The sequence below is a fragment of the Chlamydotis macqueenii genome, chromosome 3, assembly GCF_036417535.1.
Source record: "Chlamydotis macqueenii isolate bChlMac1 chromosome 3, bChlMac1.mat, whole genome shotgun sequence".
NCBI classification, from domain to species: Eukaryota; Metazoa; Chordata; class Aves; order Otidiformes; family Otididae; genus Chlamydotis; species Chlamydotis macqueenii.
Genome location: NC_141558.1, coordinates 114,203,412 through 114,221,771, shown reverse-complemented (window position 1 = coordinate 114,221,771; position 18,360 = coordinate 114,203,412). Strand labels below are relative to the sequence as shown.

Below are 18,360 nucleotides of genomic sequence, written 5' to 3'. Positions count from 1 at the left end.
TGTCTTTGCCCTGCTCTTTAGGCACGACACTGCCAGAGGATCGTGCACAGCTCCAAAGGGACTGGGAAGCTGAGATCACCTCCTTGTGCTCTTCACCCGACGCCAGGCACATTACCAAGGTAGTGAGCTTCCCCCTTGCTGGAACACTTCTCCGTGGCATCAGCACGGCACTCGTGTGAGCAAAGGCACCCAGACTGGAGGTGGCATGTCTTCACTCCCTGCCTCCCACCCACAGGCCTTTGGAAAATACCTCCAGCCCGAAGAGAGGGCAGACATCGTCCTCACAATCATTGAGGCCATGAGAGACTACAGCACCTTTGACAGGGAGCTGGCCGGCAGCATGATGGATGTGGTTACGGGAGACCCTGACTTCTGGCTGACGGATGTAAGTGGCCGCTGGCTGGATTGCCCTGCCCTTGAGCCCTGTCAGGCCTTCTTGCTTCCTCCCTCCCTCCCTCCCTCCCCAACCCAGCTGTCTCGGGCACCAGAAGGCACCTGAAGGCAGCAGAGAGGGATGGGAAGGGCAGCTGAGGAAATGGCTGCACCCCAGTGGCAGCACCATCCTCACCTGTGTCCCCTCCAGGTGCCAAAGATCCTGAGCTGCATCCACAGAAACCTGACAGGCATCAGCACGGCACCAGCCCGGCAGAGCGTGGAGTCGCTGCTCCTCCTGATGGCTAACAGGGACCCTGGGGAGGCAGTCAGGACCATGCTGGAGATGCGAGGAGACAGGTGCTGGCCCTGACAAGCCCCCTGAGGGCTTGTTCCCTGTGGGCAGAGAGGCCCGGGGACTCTCTGGCTGACAGCCCCACCGGGAACACCACCACCTCAGCCCTCTCCTGCTGCCCGGGGCGTCCCAACCCAGGAGCAGGGTCTGCGTCCCGCCCGGCTGTCCCAGGCCATGCTGCTGTGGCCGAGGCAGCCTGGCTGACAGAGCGCTCTGGCTTGCAGCACTGCCCGGGCCATGTGGGAGCTCATGTTCTCCACACCCCAGACGCTGGATAACATCTTGAAGGAGCTGTTCATCCAACTCCAGCACGCCCAGAACAGCCTCTTTGACACTTCCTCAGAGCAAACCTGCCTCCTTTGCTTGGCTGTGAGTTACCAGAAAAAGCCTTGGTGCCCTTTGTCCTCACTTGACGCTGGGAACCAGGAGCTGCACGCTGTGGGGAGCCTCAGCGGCTCTGCTGGCCGCTGACTTTCTGCCGGGGTTCTTTCAGCTGCTGGCCTCCGATGATTTGGAAGGCCAGGACTTGCAGACAATGCACAAAGTCTGGAGGTTTCTGAGGCATTCCAGGCTGGGGATGATCTCACTGGTGCTCACAGGCGTCATCACATTGTCGGAGAGAGCTGACATGGTGAGCAGGGCGTCATCAAGGGGAGCCATGTTGGCAGCCGGGGGCTGGGGCAGGGGGTGAGGCGGTGGTTGGCCTTGCCTGGCAGTCAGGCAGTGGGGTGACTGCTCCAAAGGCCCTCCCTGCCGCGGTGGGGCCTGGTGACAGCCTGGGGAACTTTCCAGGCACAGACGTGTTCACAGGAATGGTGACTCTCTTTTTCACACAGGCAAGAAGAATTCAGGTCATCCTGCCAGACATGCTGGAGGTTCTGCAGGATGCCCATGAAGATATCAAGAGGAAGGCCCTGGTGGTCTTCCAAAATGTGATGGGTCAGCTGAAGAAGGAGGAGGCCAGCCGCATCGCTTTGCAGCTGGCGGAGAAGCTCCTGCCCCTCTTTGACCACGTAAGGCTGATGCGGGAGCCTGAGCCCCAGAGAGGGGCACGGGGCAATGACAGCTGCCCTGCAGCCCAGCCCTGCGGGCAGCACTCCAAGCAGGGTCTCCTTCTCCTTTCTGCCCCTGGCTTTTGTGGGATGGCTTCTGGGTTCTGCAGCCCAGCCCAGCTTCTCCCTCACAGCTGCCCCCAGAGCCCCCAGGGCTCCCCGAGCTGCGCTGCCGGGCAGGACACCACATGTTGTCCGCAGACACCGCGGCAAAGGGGCTGAGGCTGAGCCAGCGGTGCATGCCGCGGAGGTATTGCCCAGGACCTCCTCCTGAGCCCGGCTGCGGGGAGCTCTTCCCTAGCATGGCTGGTGCAGCTGCTGGGGAACGCTGGGTGGCTGGGGGGAGCACGTGGAGGCACAGCCGCTGCCTGAGGGAACTCTCTTGAGAGGCCTTTCACGGGCCAGGGGCCATTCAGCCGCAGCTGCAGGTTTGGCGCACAATTCCAGCGTGCAGAAGCCGACCCCAAAGCATCTCCCCTCACATCAGCCATGCTAACGCTTCTCCTCACCGTGGGCAGAGCGCTCGTGTTGCTGAAGTGCTACTGTGCTTCTCCCTCCCAGGAGTTCATGCAGCTGAGAGAGCTCTCCATCAGCCTCTTTGGAAAGCTCATGCAGATTGTGCTGAGGAAGAACAGGAGACAGATGAAGACGACAGCACGAATGGGCCTGCTCCCACTCTTCTTTCACATGCGTGACCAAGTGCAGAGCGTGGCCAAGGTACAGATTTCCAAGCTACGCAGAGATGAGATCCCCAGGTGTTTTAGCCAGGGTACGGCCCAGCTTCCTAAGGGCGGGATCAGCCCAGGAACAAAGCCAAGGGGAGGGGGACAGCAGGTCTCCTTCCCCAGGCCATGGTGCCATCTCGCAGCTTCTGCTGCTCTGCAGGTCTCCAGGGAAGCCCTCCTTGCTGCAGCAGAGCTGCTCAAGTGGCAGGAGCTCAGACAGCTGCTGCAGACCCAGCAGACGTGGAGGATTGGAGAGTGCTTGGTGAGCACAACCCCCAAGCCCCTGGGCCCAGGCTGCACGAGGGCTGCCCCCCGCGTCTGGGCTGCGGGCTCTGCAGCTGTGCGTCGCCTGCCTGGCTCCAGCCCGGAGTCCACAGCCTGCAGCCACATCCTTGATCCCTGTCCTGAAGAGCAGAGGCCCCAGGGGCTCTTCTCCGGGCTCCTCTCCCCTCCCTGCAAAACGCGGGATGGAGGGGTCTCAGCAATGCTTGGGGGTGCGGGAGGAGGCACTGCTGTGGCCGAGTGGGGAGGGGCCGTGACATGCCCGTACCCTTGCGCTCTCTGCAGCTGGCGCGGGACAGGAGCAGGGCTGAAGACTACTGTCGTCAGAGCCTGCCGTACCTGAAGGACACTCAGGCCAGCTTGCGGGAGACGGCCGTCAGGTTCTTGGGTGAGCCACTGCCCCCGGGGTGCCTCTTTTGGCAGCCTGGCCCCAGTCCCTGCTGCTGCACTGGCAGCAAGGAGCAGCCCTGTGTCTGCCAGAGCCCCGGCGGCCCCGTGCAGCCCCTTGGCCTCCCTCTCCCAGCCCTGCCCACGCAGGTGGGCTTGGTGGCCGCCTTGCTCGCTCCAGGCCCCCTTGGGTAGTGGTCTTCCCTGGGGTCAGCCCTGACGAGGGGGAGGAGGCCGTGCAGCCCAGCTGGCAGGGCTGGGGACTGTGCTGCGGGGAGCACGCTGGGGAGCGGGAGCTCTGACGAAATTCTGTGCCTAGGGCTTGCCGCTCGCACCCTGAGGGACCAAAGCCGGGAGAAGGTGTCGGAGATCTGCAGGGGTGAGTAGAGAGCACGGTCTGGAGGGGATGCCTGGGGGTCTCTGCAGACGCAGGGGTTCATCTCAGCTCTGTGTCTCTCTGTCGCAGCCCTTCACACCTTGAAGAATGACAGTGAAATCTCCGTCTTTTCCCTGGCAACTCAGACCATCCTCATCCTGAGCTCCCAAAGCGTGCAGCAAACATCAGGACGCACTCCGCAAGTGCTCTGCTGCTGGCGCTGCTAAGCCGGGCAGTGCTGCCTCTTTCTCAGAAGAGAAATCAAACTTCTGAATAAAACTGGAAGAAGCAGCCCAAACCCACGGTGTCCTTCCAATGCGTAGCGCCCTGAGCGTGCTGAGCAGACAGTGTCATTCCTGGCCTCTCCCGCTGCCTGCAGCACAGCTTCCCTCTGAGCACACCCTGGCCCCAGGCTTGGTTTCCAAGTTTACCCCTTGCTGAGGTTTTCCCCTGATGAAGCTGTGTTTGTTCGTCCCCTGGGGAGGCCTTTTCCTTAGCGAGGCAGAGGGCAAAGGGGAAATGGCAGCCTCCATGAGGATTGCCCGGAGAGCTGCCCGATGCCCAGGTTTTCCAGCAGCCCATGGCAGAGACTAGAGTGATCCAAAGACAGCTACGGCGCGAAGAGAGGGCTCCTGTGCTTGGGCTGTGCGTGAGAGCCCTCCACCGGCCCCAGTGAAGGCCAACGGAGCCCCTGCAGAAAAGAGGAAAAGTAAAATGAAACTTCTTCCACAGGGTTTCTCCTCTGAGGATTTGGAAGCTCCCAGAAATGGAGATGCTTTTCTCACTGGTTTTCTTCTCCGTCCGGTTTGTGACCAGTCACATCCTAAGCAGGATGCTCAGATATCAGATTGTCCTGTTGCAACAAGATGATATTGAATTGAAAACAACTACGACAATAAATCCTGCTGCCTTTTTAAAATCGGTAACAGAAGAGTGAGCCTATACCTGACCCAGAATTCGAGATATTGACTGACGGAAGCAGCTTCATGCAAGGTGGAAAAAGATTGGCTGGATATGCAAAAGCAATGACAAACTCAGTTATTGATGCAAGGCCGCTTCCGGCGAATACCTTGGCACAAAAGCCTGAACTGAGAGCCCTCACAGAAGCCCCACAATGGGCAGAAGAAAAAAAGTGAATATACAGACTGATTCTAAGTATGCTCTTGGAATAGTGCATGCTCATGGAGCCACATGGAAAGAGAGAAGAACGCGACAGCACAAAGAACATCCATCAAACACCGAGAAGAAATTTTGCAATTGCTTCAAGTGGTGCAGAAACTGAAAGAAGTTGCAATAATGCATTGCAGAGCCCAGCAATTTGAGAATTCCCCCGTGACCACTGGAAATAGATTAGCCGATCAAGCGGCTAAGGAGGTAGCAGAAAAAGGCATCACAGCAATACTAGCAGTTAAAGAAATGAGATTGGAACTACAAACCCCAAATTACAGTAAGGTTGATGTGGAATTAGCTAAATCACTTAGTTCAAGACGAAAAATCAGATGAAAAAGGATGGATGATTACTGCTAAAAATCAAGTTGTGGTCTCAGCACAGTTGATGCTCAGGATAACTGAAGAAAAACAGAGAAACTCATTGGGGAATAGAGGTAATGATGAGTGATTTAAGGAGACAGGTGATTAGTGCCTGGAGGACAAAGTTAGTAAAATCAGTACTAGAAAGGTGTGGGATTTGTTTAAAGAATAACCCTACAAATATGAAATGAGCACCCCCAGGAACCACATAGAGAGGAAACTCGCCTGGAGATTATTGGCAGATTGATTTTTCAGAATTGTCACAACAAAATGGGTTTAGGTATCGATTGGTACCAGTAGATATGGCCAAAGGCTTTTCCCTGTTGCACCAAGAAGGCAAGAGAGGTGGCTAAAAATCTGTTGAAAGAAATAATACCATGGTTTGGAGTCCCCAAAGCAATGTCATCAGACAGAGGTCCTCATTTTGTAACTGAGATTATTCAACTAGTGAGTAAAATTCTGGGAATTCAATGGGATTTACACACTCCTTGGAGGCCACAATCTCGTGGACAAGACTTAAGAGACAGAGGAGGCAAATCTGTCAGGGAACATCTTTAAAATGGCCTCATGTTCTTCCTTTAGCGCTTTTCAGAATCGAGATTCAACCCAGATCTAAGACTAAAGTTAGTCCATAGGAGTTCATGTGTAGACTCCCACCCTTGTTCAAAAGCTGACTGTTCCTGGGGATAATGAAATGAAATTGTATTTGATATCCCTCAGAAGAACTCCAAATGCTTTAAAAAGATAGGTAACTGTCACACAGGCTCTTTCTTTAGATTCCCCAGTTCACCGTTTTCAACCAGGAGATCCCAGGTATCTGAAAACCTGCAACTCAGAACCTCTTCAACAAGAATGGAAAGACCCATATCAGGTGCTTCTAGACCTACAGCCCTTAAATTTGAAGGTATTGATTCTTGGATTCATTATCCAAGAGTCAAGGAAGCACCATCTCCAGAACAGAAACAAGGGACTTCTAAAGAAATAGGATCTTTAGAGTTAACACTCTCATTGTTAATAAATGATACAAACTCTTTGTCTTCCTTGCAGACCCTGTGTGCCATGGACGAGATGCTGGAGGCATTGGTGCTCAGTGCTCCCGCCTACAGAGTCAACAAGGAGCTGCCAAATATCTTTGAGGTTTGGCACGTGCAAAGAGCAAGGCTGTTCCTCACCCTGCACAGCATGACAAACGCACTGGAAATGAACAGCACATCACCTCTCTCCAGTATAAAAAAAAAACAGGTTTTCTTTCCTGTACGTCATCCCAGCCTTTTCTTCATACTCTGCATGAAAACATCAAGTCTTGCACAGGTCTTCACCCTGATCGTATCATACCCCTGCCCACCGCCAGCCAGCAGCAAACACTTGTGCCATTGCTATCGGGTATTTTACAGAGACAGGACATTGCTGCAGAACATGGCTCCCGTTGCTGCTACCATCTCAGGAAATTGAGAGTCTGCTGTTAGGAGCAGGACCTTTCTGTGTTAGAGGCCAGCTTTTTTTTCACAAACACGTGGCAGGCACAGCTCCGGGAGAGGAGAATGTCTATAGACACACACAGGCATCACTGGTGCCTCCTGTAAACCCTTGAAGAAAAGGAATGTGTTTTGCAGGAAAAGTATCAAGGGCTGTTCTTCCAGAAGGATGAAATGAGCACTGGGACAGCTTCAAGCTGAGCAGGACTTTTAAACACATGCAGCAAGGGGAAAAGAAAGCAAAAATAACATTTTCCCCCCAGTGACCAATAGTCAAGTGTTGTAGTAATTAACTTCAAGTTTCCATCAGTGAAGAGTCCACATCCTGGTCTGGTTTTGATTCTCTCTGGCCTAAGTGTCCATTTCTCAAAGATATGTGTTTTAAAACCTCAGGAATTTGAAAATAATAGATTCATGGCCTTGTTATCCAGCACTGGGCCCATTTGCCATGTAGCTGTAGAATCACCCATGTTGGAAGGGACCTTAGGAGGTCCCTTGCCTGAACTCAGCTCAGAGCAAGCCTGACAGCAAGATCAGACCAGGTTACTCAAGGCTTTATCCTGTCAGGTCTTGAAACCAAGGATGGACACTGGAAAGCCTTTCTCGGCAACCTGCTCTGGTACTTAACCTCATTGTGATTTTTTTTTCCTCTAATACCTAGTGAGAAACTCCTGTCTTTCAATTAATGTTTGTAATCTCTCATCTGCTATGCACCAGTGTGAAGAGCTTGCCTCTGCTTCTCAGCAACCTCCTTGTAGGTGTTGGGAGACCACATTTAGGCTTCCCTGAAGCCTTCTCTTCTCCAAGCTGAACAAGCCTCAGACCATCTCATCCATCGTATACACCATCTTGGTGGTCTCCTCTGAGCTCTTTCCAGTTTATCGACATTGCTGTTGTACTGGGTGCACCCAAACTGGATGCAGTATCCAGGTATGGGCTAATGAGTGCCAAGTAAAGGGGAATCATTGCTTCCTCAATCTACTGACTGTTGGTTTGATCTAAAAGTGATGAATACTTGGGGAGACCAAATTTCTCATGCAACATTTTGGGTTTTGTCTGAAACAGGCACTAGCTGCTAAAAAAATCATTAGAAGTATTTGATGGAAAATACTTTCAATATTTTCTGTATTTGATGGAAATTATAGATTAGACTTGTCCCCTTTTGCTACCACCTCCAAATTTGACTTCATGATTCACCTCCCAGCTGGCACAATGGCAGTTAAAATATTTTGCAGAGATTATCATGCCAATGAAGAGGTGCGGTTTCCCTAAGCCAGCCACCACCACCCTAGCCAAAGGTGCCACTTGAGCCACGAGATGTCCCCACAGGGCAGCTGCAGGGGCTTGGGGACGACTTGGAGGGAAGCCACAGGAGAAGACACAACCCTGCAGTGCTGGGCATGAAGATCTGCCTCTTGATATTTCATACTTCCTTTTGTTTTTTTAAATGGTGAATGTTTACTTTTTGGTTTATGGCAGAAACAGTGCTCCCCTTTCAATTGGAGAGAAAAAGACCTACTCTTTCCCAGTTTCTCTAACTGGACTAGGTGCAACGTTGGTGCAGGAGAAATCAGAAGTGCCGTTTACCTTGTCCTCCCCTGTTCCAACTGCCCTGGTGTCCCAGGGTGCCTGCCAGGTAGAGGCAGAGAAGCGATACAGAGAAATGATGCTTCTTGGCCAAACACTAACTTCACAAAAGTAATCATTTTGTTGCAGAAATTTTCCATCCTAGTTGCTAGTCTTTTGATGCAGAGAGTAAAAGGGTGGTGTAAGGCTATTTAACTCCTCATGAAGATTACAGCAAATAAGCCTTGAGAGTATCAGTTCTTGCTGCTGTATTTCTACAGGGTAAGATTAGGAGAAGTTCCCTTTATGTCAAGGCCAGGTTGGATGGGGCTTTGAGAGACCTGGTCTACTGGAAGGTGTCCCTGCCATGGCAGGAGGGTTGGAACTAGATGATCTTTAAAGTCCCATCCAACCCAAACCATTCTATGATTCTGTGATTCTATGGTTGTGTCCCAAAATATTTAGGAGTCTGGGTATTCTCCTGAGCAGTTCAAATCCTCTTAGGCAAATAGGACAGCAGAAGCAATAGCTCTTTGTGAAGCTCTGAGCTATTTTATAGACACAACTGAAAGCACTACCGTGATGTGAAACTACCCTTTCCCTCTTCACCTGAGCGCAGAAACAAAAAAGCTTCATTTTGGGTCACAGAGAAACCTTTGAAAAACCCCAGAGATTTCATTTTGGTGAGTGAGGGAAAAAAAGGTGACTCAGAGTTTCTACATTTACATTTCTACACTTCTACACTTCATTATCAGGTCTTCCACCCTTTCTGCTATTCATTGAATGAGGCTGTTATTCTAAAATATAATATAGGGTTGTCTGATGTTGATGCTCTTCAGCACTGATTGTTTTCTCTTCCAGACTACAGAAGTCAAAAGAAGGAAAGACCTGACCAAAAAATATCTCCTGAAGGGTCTCTCCAAACCTACAAGCTAGCTGCCTTGAGACATGCCTCAGAGTAACCCACACTGAAAGTCCTTGGTCTTTCAACCAGATCTTTTAACGTGGTTAATGACCTTGCCATGTGATGAGTGGGAAGTAACCTCTTTTCTTGGGTTTTGGCATGAAAATTGATGACCATGTGTTCAGTGAATGCAAGCAGCTGGACAGTGTACACACGGTAATTGCCTTCCCGTGTCGGCTGTAGGGAGGGCAGGGGGACTCCACAGCCGAAGGGTTACTGCAGCTCCCATTCCAAATCCCAGGCTGTCTTGCTGTAAGCTATCAATGACACCATCAAAACTCTAGGAGCTGACACTTGTCCCTCTTGAAACACCCAAGAAATACCCTTCGTTGACACATCCATCAACACAGATGATCTTGGAAAAGCTGCTTGAATTCTGTGGGGGAAAAAAAGTCAGAAATATTGCCTAGAAAGTTTACCTTACTATGTGTCTGCAGTCCCAGGCACAAATACAGGCTGGGCAGAGAATTGACAGCAGCCTGAGAAGAAGGACTTGGGTGTGCTAGTGGACAAGAAGCTCAACATGAGCTGACAATGCACACTTGCAGTCCAGCAAGCCAACCGCATCCTGGGCTGCATCAAAAGAAGCGTGGCCAGCAGGTCGAGGGAGGTGATTCTTCCCCTCTCTCTGCTCTGGTGAGACCCCACCTGGAGTACTGTGTCCAGCTCTGGAGCCTCCAACATAAGAAGGACATGGACCAGTTGGAAAGGGTCCAGAGGAGGGCCACAGAGATGATCACAGATCTGAAACACCTCTCCTATGAGGACAAGCTGACTTGGGGCTGGTCAGCTTGGAGAAGAGGAGGCTCCAGGGACACCTTAGAGTGGCCTTCCAGGACCTAATGAGGGCTTACAGGAAAGATGGGGAGAAACTCTTTAGCAGGGCCTGTTGCAATAGGACAAGGGGTAATGGTTTTAAAATAGAGGGAAGCAGATTCAGATTAGATATTGGGAAATTTTTTTTTACGCTGAGGGTGACGGAACACTGGAACAGGTTGCCCAGAGAGGTAGTGGATGTCCCATCCCTGGAAACATTCAAGGCCAGGTTGGACAGGGCTCTGAGCAACCTGATCTGGTTAGAGATGTCCCTGCTCCTTGCAGGGGGGTTGGACTAGATGGCCTTTAAAGGTCTCTTCCAACCCTAACTATTCTATGATTCTATGATCAAAAATACCAATCATGAAATCCCCAAATACTTCATCAGTGAGGTAAGGGCTGCCATGTTCTGGACCCTCATTGCACACATCGTGGCCTTTCTCAATGTCATGAGCCATCTGGTTTCTGGTAGGTAATTCTTCCTGTCCACAAAGGAGGTGATGAGGCCCACACCTACCTAGGGGTAAAATTGCTCTTGGCAATGGGAGTGATACCTGAGCAAATAAATTGTTGCCTGACTCACAGTGCACCTACGTGGTGCTCCTCCACCCATGACGTGGGCAGCACTGCTGGGCTGCAGAGGCAGGAGGGAAAGGTCAGGGAAGTGACTGCAGAAGAGCCATTCATCCATATGTTGTGCCATATATCCTCCGGCACAACAGTTAGACAAACGGAAGAGTGGTAAAAGAAGTAATAAAGCATTGCTCAAAGTTTACCTCACTTTTTTTTTTTCCCCTCTGGAAATGTAAACTTTAGAGTCCATCATGGCACAAAGGGGCTCCTGGATATTTTTTTAAGCAGGTTGAACTGAAAAAGGTCAAGAAACACAGTTTCAGTGACCTCAAACTGAAAAGAAAAGCCACAGAGATGCAATCTGATCAAAGCCGTCTTGTGGTTTCACAACCACTTCGATAAAAGCAAGGCCAGGCACAAAATCAATGCTGCTTCTCACCCTTATTTTCAGTCCATTATATGCTATTGATAGCACCAGATATTTTTCATCATGACAAGTTTTTCGTTCAGGAGCTTCATCTTAAGATATCTTTTGCCTGTCCAGTAGGTAAACACTGTACTGTCCAGACGACTTATCTGTAATGAGATCCCTCATTTTCAGTTTTAGCATCCTTCCTTTTCTTTTTGCATCATGTGCCATTATCTTCCCTTTACTTCAGACGAAAGATCTGTTCTTTTTTTTTTCCATTTTAGAATGGATTGCGAATAATCTCTCTCTTTTTTTTTTTTTTTTGGTGTGCTTAGTAACAAAAATAGCTTTTCTGGTTTTTTTTTTGCTCTCAATAGACGGTGTGTTTTTGACTCTAGCATAGGTTAACCTACTTTTGGAAAGAGAAGTGAAGGGAGAACTTCCAGTACCTAAAGCGGGCTTATAAGAAAGATGGGGAGAAACTCTTTAGCAGGGCCTGTTGCAATAGGACAAAGAGTAACAATTTTAAACCAGAAGGAGATAGATTCAGACTGGACATCAGGAAAAAAATTTTACACTGAGGGTGGCGGAACACTGGCACAGGTTGCCCAGAGAGGTGGTGGATGCCCCGTCCCTGGAAACATTCAAGGCCAGGTTGGATGGGGCTCTGAGCAACCTGATCTGGTTAGAGATGTCCCTGCTCCTTGCAGGGGGGTTGGACTAGAAGGCCTTTAAAGGTCCCTTCCAACTCAAACTATTCTATGATTCTAAGATAGTCAGGAACAGTGATTAGCAGTATGAATTTCAAGACAGGAGAAAATGAGCAGATGAGTCAAAGGAACCAGTAGTCTGAAGCTAACAAAACCAGTGGCTGAACCCTAAATAGAGAGGACATAAAAAGGAAACATGTGACTCTGGTAGAAAGACAACCTGGCCGGGAGGACAACGAAGTCACCTCAATTTAGGAGGAGCTGATTAAGTGGAAATGAGAGGGCTGGGAAGAGAGCCAGGCTAGTCTGAGGGACAATCACAAAAGCTACTGAGTATGGGAGAAGGGGAATATGGGCAGAATGAGAGAATTTAGGGCAATGAAGAAGGAAGGATGAATTAGCCCTGCGGTAAGGAGAAAGCAGTCGAGGACATGAGACAGAAGGTGCAGGTGGGAGGTGGAAGTAGGACAGAGACGAGGTTGGCGTGTGGAGATGTTGGGTGGATGGTATCCATCTTACGACTTGACCCACTGCTTGGGCAGGTGTGAGATGAGTGGCGGCACCGATACGCCTTGCGTGTCTTGGGAGGCAGCTGGCAGGCCACCAACCTCCAGCAAAGGCCACAAGAAGACAGCTGCGAGAGCATGTGGCAGAAGCGTCTGTGAGGCATGGGGCCTCTGCTGTGTTTGCTTTGGCGTTGGTGAAGCAAACGAGATTAACTGGAAAAAAAGGCAGAGTACAGACGGCAGCCAGCGTGGCTGGGGAGGCATGGGGGGTGAGTTACTTGCCCCACTGGAGTCACAGTGTGGGAACAGAGACTGAGGGAAAAATATTGCTCCAGCAACTCTGATTGTTACTGCCATGAAGAAGTCTGGGCAAAAGCTAGCAATTGAGGTTGTAGGAAAGGCTTAGGAGGAAATCATGCAGGTCAAAAATCAAGACAGAGGCAGTGAGAGCCGGAGAGCCTGTGCTTGGAAATGACCCTGGGTGCAGGGCTTACAAAAGATTTCAAAAAATGAGAGGATGCTCCTCTCATCACCACCGAGACAACTCTTATGGTTCAGTCAAGAGCACGTGGGGTCTGTAGGGCTCCTGTCCCCATCCCCACCCAGATCTTGCCCCAGTGGGACCCCTCTCTGAACCTACAGGGATCCAGCACGGCTCAAGGTGAGGGTCTGGAGAGGCAGAGGACAGTCATTTCTTCCATTTCTGGGCACAGTTTCAACAGTCAGCCAGCTGTAACTAACGGCCAGTTTCATCCGGGTGTGCAGCGGTGCCAGAGGCGAGCAGCAGCCAGCCGGCTCCTTCTCTGAGGAGCGGATGCATGGTGTGTCCTGTGGCAACCCCTGGAGCTGTGGCTTGCTTGGAAATTCAGACGAAACCCCCACCCGCAGCAAAAAGACCGCGCAAGGACAGGCAAGAGTCCAAGCCAGAGAAAAGAGCACCAGGCTACCCATGCTGCTCCCACACCATTTTCTACCAGTGCTTTTCTAAGACAGCTCATGTCCTTCAACACCTTGGAGCAATCAGGACACGCGTCACCTTTTCTCCTGGCTCTGCTGTGCAACTGGGTACGCAAAAGCAAAAGGTTGTGATATTTTTCAGGCCACTGTCATTTAAACAGTTTCACCTGAGCCCATGAGCTGGCCTGCCAGAAGTCTGGAAAGCGGGCGGCTCCCAGGGCACCACGTTTCCCAAAAACGCATGCTCGTTATGTCAAATGGAGGCAGCACTTTGGTACTTAGACTTAAAGGCTTTTCTTCCGTTCATGCCGGTTTGACGGAATCAATATCATAAAGATTAATTGTTTGGCCAAACTACTGTTTCCCTTTCAGACTCTCTGGGCTGAACACATTTGTGTTAGCTTTTGTACACAAGCACAGGTTTTTCAGAGATTTATTATATTTATGTGAGGGGTGGGGGGGCAAATCATTAATCCACACTGTAGCCACCTCTGCCTAGCTGGGCCACAGAAGATATGATGGGGCTGAGAGGTGAATTTGCACAATCCTGTTCTGTTTGTTCTCTCTCAGTAAATAGTTTAACATCCTACCTGTGTAGCTGTGTAATCGCCACTAAATTTGAGCTCTTGAAGTGGTCATCAATTTTCAACAGAGCACAGAAATATAAAGAGGACAGAAAGGCCTTTGCTATGATTGCATCCAGTATCTATCACTGCTGCACATTGTCAGTGCAGCCCTCCCTCTTTAAGTATTTCTTTCTCCTCTGTTTTTTATGACTTGATTCCAAATTCGCTTCATTTCAGAAGTGGCTGTCTCACAGGTGGTCCAAGATTTTCTTTGCTACACATAAAACTGCAAGGGATGCGTTGGTGAAGCACATTGTAAGTGCTGTAAGGGAAACCATGCCAGCCAGGGGAACAGGAATGGTTTGGGTTCTATCTCCCTGGAGAATTTGATTCAAAGACACATAAAAACTTCTCCTAGGCAGTTGTAGAGCAGAGAGAAAAGAAGAACTGTAATTAAAAAAAGCATACAAATCAATCTCAAAGTGTTGAATCAGAGCTGGAAGGATAGATTCGATGTTCTTATGTTATTTATGTAGCTATTCACCCTACCCAAAATGGGAGTATGGCATCAGCTTAACTGCAGGCTTTATTCACTACCAGTACTGTGCATAATAACTGAGCTCCCACGTTGCTCAGCTTACCATAACCACCGCATTCCTGGGAGAAAGAGCTGGCATTGGCTCTAGAGCAAAGTGGAGGCACTGCAATAAATGTTAATATTTAATCACCTGGAGTTTGCCAGCCCTCTGGCACATGCAATGGCAGAGGTTGGAGCCCGGGAGAAAGTCCTCCACTCACAGTGCGCACACACTGCTCTGCTCATACCAAGGACAAAACCTTAAAACTATCAAAGTCCTTTTGATAAGATGAACCGAGTCAACCCTAGGCGCTGTTGTCACAAAAAAAAAAAAAAGCATTTTAAAAGTGCATTTCTCTTTTTCTGCAATAGCCCCACTTGGTATTGAGCTGGACTCAAAGACAAACCAAAGATTTTCCTGGTTACAAAGAGCAGAAAACCTACTATCTTAACTACCTAATGTATTTCTAAAGCAATATTTAAGCTGCTTTGTCTTTATTTCATCTGGCCTTTCACTCTACATGGCTGCCAGGTGATGGGCAGACGTGGTCATCCGTGGCCGTCTGGGAAAAGCGGATCAGCTCGGGCTGAGCCGGCCTTGGTTTCCAGCGCTGGCACTTGCCCAGCCCTCATCAGCTCTCACCTTCAGAGGAGAAGTGCCACCAAGTCACGGGTCTTGTCTGCTGGCACTCCAGCCAAAAATACTGTGCCTGACTTTTGAGGATTTAGAGAAGGAGGGGTGGAAGATGTCTTGTTAGAAGGCAGAGGGTATTTTTATCACTTGTTCCTTTTTCAAGGAAGCTGTTGAACCAGCTAGGATACACGACGAGATAAAAATGAGGAGATCTGAGACGCTTCGACAACTACAGGCTAATGAGCTCCAGGTCATGGGAGCTATCACACTCCTACAAGGGGGCTGCCAAAGCCAGTGTCAGATTCAGTGTAAAGGCATGTCTGGATGAAAGCGGCAATGAAGTCTGTGTTTCAAGCTTACTGTCCAGGAACAAGCCACTCCACAGCGTGGGACACAAGCAGTTGCATCCTGGGTTGTTTCTTTTAGAGGATTTAGGCTGTTTTGCTAGGTTTCATTGTGCAAATAGCTGCTGGAGTTTCTTAAAGGGCTTTTTCAAGAAGATGGTGAATTGGCAAACAATTTTATTGTTCCACTTTCCCGGCAAAGCTCCCGTCTTTTCTGCTTTGCCTCTACCAACATGTGAGCATCTTTCAAGGTCTCGGTGTCTAACAACACACACAGCCACAGCTGCTTCCCCTTATCCCTTTTGCTCCATTTGAGAAAGTAATGTCAGAAAATGGTTTCTCTTCCAGCATTAGCTCTGGAAGCCCACCCTGGCAGGGCAGCTTTGCATGTCTGTCTCGCCCAGGAGCCAGTGATTAGCAGGTGTTCCATTAGAGCTGCTTACGTGGGCTCAGCCGCACTGGCTCAGTCCTATTTTTAGCCAGGGCTGAGTTCACTGCCAGGGCTGCGGGGCTGTGTGAAGTGATGGACATACTATGGGCCATCAACCCCTGAGGGGCACCGGTTTCCTACAAATCCTTGTGATCCCCCAGAAGTCACTAAACCGCGTAAGCACAAGCAAATGCAGCCTTAGGACCTCAAATTACTGCTTTTGGCCCTCCCGCAAAATCCCCGTGCTTTGCCTTAGGTGGTACCAGGAGATGTTTGGATTTGCTCCCTGGTAGGTGGAAGGGCTCTGCCAACCCATCTGAGGCTCCTGCACACAGCCTGGTTGTCCTCACACCTGCATGACCATGGAGAAGTGCTCAGAGGCAACAACTAGCCCATCTAGGATGGGTGCAAGCCAGAGCAGGTTCAGAGCTGTCGGCATCCATCGGGATGTTACGTGGGCATCCATCTGGGGCATATCTTATTTTGGGAGAGATGGCAGGGCTTGCTGCCGCATCTCCTGGGAGTCGAGTAAAAGTCATGCCCACAAACAAGGATCTATTTTAATCACAGCCCTGACAACTGTCCGTCCTCTACGGGGGTTTGAAATGTCATCTTAAAGACAGGGGGCTTGGTACATGCTGTACAGCTTAATGAAAAAAGTCACGTGGAGCCTCGTGGATAGAAGTTTGCTAAGGAAAATTAAACACCAGTCACGCTCCAACCGGGTTTTGCATCACTATATTGCCCATACTAAATTCGTTTTTCATGTGATGGTAGTGGAAGGCCAAATTGTGTCTTTGCATGCCCAAACACACGTGCTGTCATTGAACTGGGTCCCAGGACACCATGGATGGGTTCACTTACCTCTGAGGGAATTCCTGCTCCTCAGTAGCAGAGCATAGTTCTTCAATACAAGCTGGACATGCCCCTCTGAGGAGCAAATTTAGGTCAGTGTCTCTTGCAGTCTTCTCTGGGTGCGTCCAAATCTGGCCAGGCTTAGCCTCCTAATTTCCCACAGAAAGGGCAAATCTCTCAGTGGGTCTCATCATAGTCTGGATTTACAAGCCAGTCTTGGAAAAAAAAAATATATTTAACAGGAAAAATTCCTGGTAGAATCATTGGTAGGAAACATACAATTCAGAGAGTCAAAGAAGAGTTTTACAATGACAGCATTTTAAAACTTAAATTCCTTTTGGTGTTCACAGGGTTTTTCCTTGTGTTATGCCATTTAACACTTAGATGGCAAATGCTTACTGACAGAATTAATTATAAAGGATTCACTTTTACAGCAGGACATAAGTTCAGTCCTAGGAGTTGCTCATATGAGTAAAGTTGCCTGCTTATACCCTCCTAATTGGAGGATTAGGAAATGAAATCTATTTAACCGAATATCACCGGCTATCTGATTTTCATTTCTCAAGTAAGACATCACAAAAAGTTGACAACAACTGCTGAATATCAAAAGAATAATTTATGGCAAGAATTAGTAACATATATTTAGCATCTGCTCCCAAGAAAATATTTGAGGAACAGACAACTGGATAAGAAACGAGGACAGGGGCCGCACATAAGCATAGTGCTTCTTAAGGACCGATGGCAATAGATGCTTTGTCTCCTGTACTAGGAAAATGTACTGGTATTTTATTGCCATGTTTATTATTTAACTGCAGGACGACTCACAGCCACTGAAAATATTCCGCTGAAGTCCTAGCATGCTGCTGAGTCCAACAAGGATGCATTTTTAAGGGGAAAAAAGCACAGAATTAGCTTCTCCTCCCCATCTGAATTGGGTACAAGAAGACCAAAGCCGGTGGACCAGTGGGACCAGGATGAGGTGACCCTCCCCCATCTCTCTCCACTGCAGTGAGCGATGAAAAGTGCACTCAGCGTGTGCTACCATCAATACAAGGATTGTAATATGACTTTCCCTCCCTTCCCGAGGTCCGTCTGCAGCCTTCCCAGCACAGAGCTGCCTTTTCTACAGCCTCTGCTATTTTCGGTGCCTTTTAACCATCTTGCCATGTGACCAGCTCTGCCTCAAAATGCCACAGGGGGCACGGCCAGTGTCTGCTCCAGGAGAGCAAAATGGGAGCACTGGATCGACCTGGAAGACACAGAAAGCCCCGTGTGAGAAATTGCAAACCATTACCTTACTGCAGGCTTGAGAAAAGGTGCAGAGAAGTTCAGCTAGCCAGAACCCCCCAAAACACAGACGGGAAAGATTTAATGGGAGCAATGCACTGCCAAATTCCTCCCTAGCCAGCATCCCTCCTCCCCAGCCCCATTTTTCTAACAACAGGGCATTAACCTCCCTTCCCACCAAGCATTACTGCCTTGCCTGGCATTTAGCTCTTAAGCATCTCGTGCCCCTGTAAAGGCTGCAGTCCCTTGTGTGCACCCTGAGCTAATTTATATTTGCTGTTTATGCTGGCACATTAATTTGCTTAGCAACCATAAATATTTTTTTCTGTGCTGGTTTACTATTATTTACGTGCATTCACAGTAGCAGCTCTGCTATACACTGGGTTTATCAGGGCAGCGTTTTCCTTGGTTTTCCTCCACACTGGCTCCTTGGTGGCGGCTCAGCCGGGTGCTGGTGCACTTGTGGGAGCAGATGCAAACGTACAACGCCAAGCCACCTGTAAGCTCAGCACCCTGTTTGCAGTAACGAGCTATTTGTCTCTAAAATATCAGGCAGGCAGGAGGAGTTTGTTTGGCTGTAAATATCTGCTCTGGGCTGTAGCCCAGGTAAAA

The 18,360-nt window shown here is 49.5% G+C and overlaps 1 protein-coding gene and 1 long non-coding RNA gene across 2 annotated transcripts; both read left to right on the top strand.

The window, feature by feature from the left end:
- The first annotated feature begins 1,271 nt into the window (after positions 1-1,271).
- Positions 1,272-15,160, top strand: LOC147601441 (maestro heat-like repeat-containing protein family member 7). The gene is made up of 9 exons (XM_086744668.1): positions 1,272-1,358; positions 1,564-1,740; positions 2,341-2,496; positions 2,665-2,766; positions 3,072-3,174; positions 3,493-3,552; positions 3,640-3,752; positions 6,127-6,216; positions 14,996-15,160. Exons 1-9 carry the CDS (start codon positions 1,305-1,307, stop codon positions 15,158-15,160), a joined length of 1,020 nt encoding a protein of 339 aa, XP_086600794.1. The 5' UTR covers positions 1,272-1,304.
- Positions 15,161-16,434: 1,274 nt separating this feature from the next.
- Positions 16,435-18,078, top strand: LOC147601440 (uncharacterized). Its single transcript, XR_015258259.1, has 2 exons — positions 16,435-16,553; positions 17,277-18,078. It is a non-coding gene; the product is annotated as an uncharacterized LOC147601440 (long non-coding RNA).
- The last annotated feature ends 282 nt before the right edge of the window (positions 18,079-18,360 follow it).

Excerpts from the sequence above, each read along its gene's own strand:
- LOC147601441 (XM_086744668.1), top strand. The coding sequence starts at position 1,305 with ATGATCTCACTGGTGCTCACAGGCGTCATCACATTGTCGGAGAGAGCT. Across the intron at positions 1,359-1,563 it reads TGTCGGAGAGAGCTGACATG|GCAAGAAGAATTCAGGTCAT; the intron begins GTGAGCAGGGCG and ends TTTTTCACACAG. Across the intron at positions 3,753-6,126 it reads CATCAGGACGCACTCCGCAA|ACCCTGTGTGCCATGGACGA; the intron begins GTGCTCTGCTGC and ends TCTTCCTTGCAG.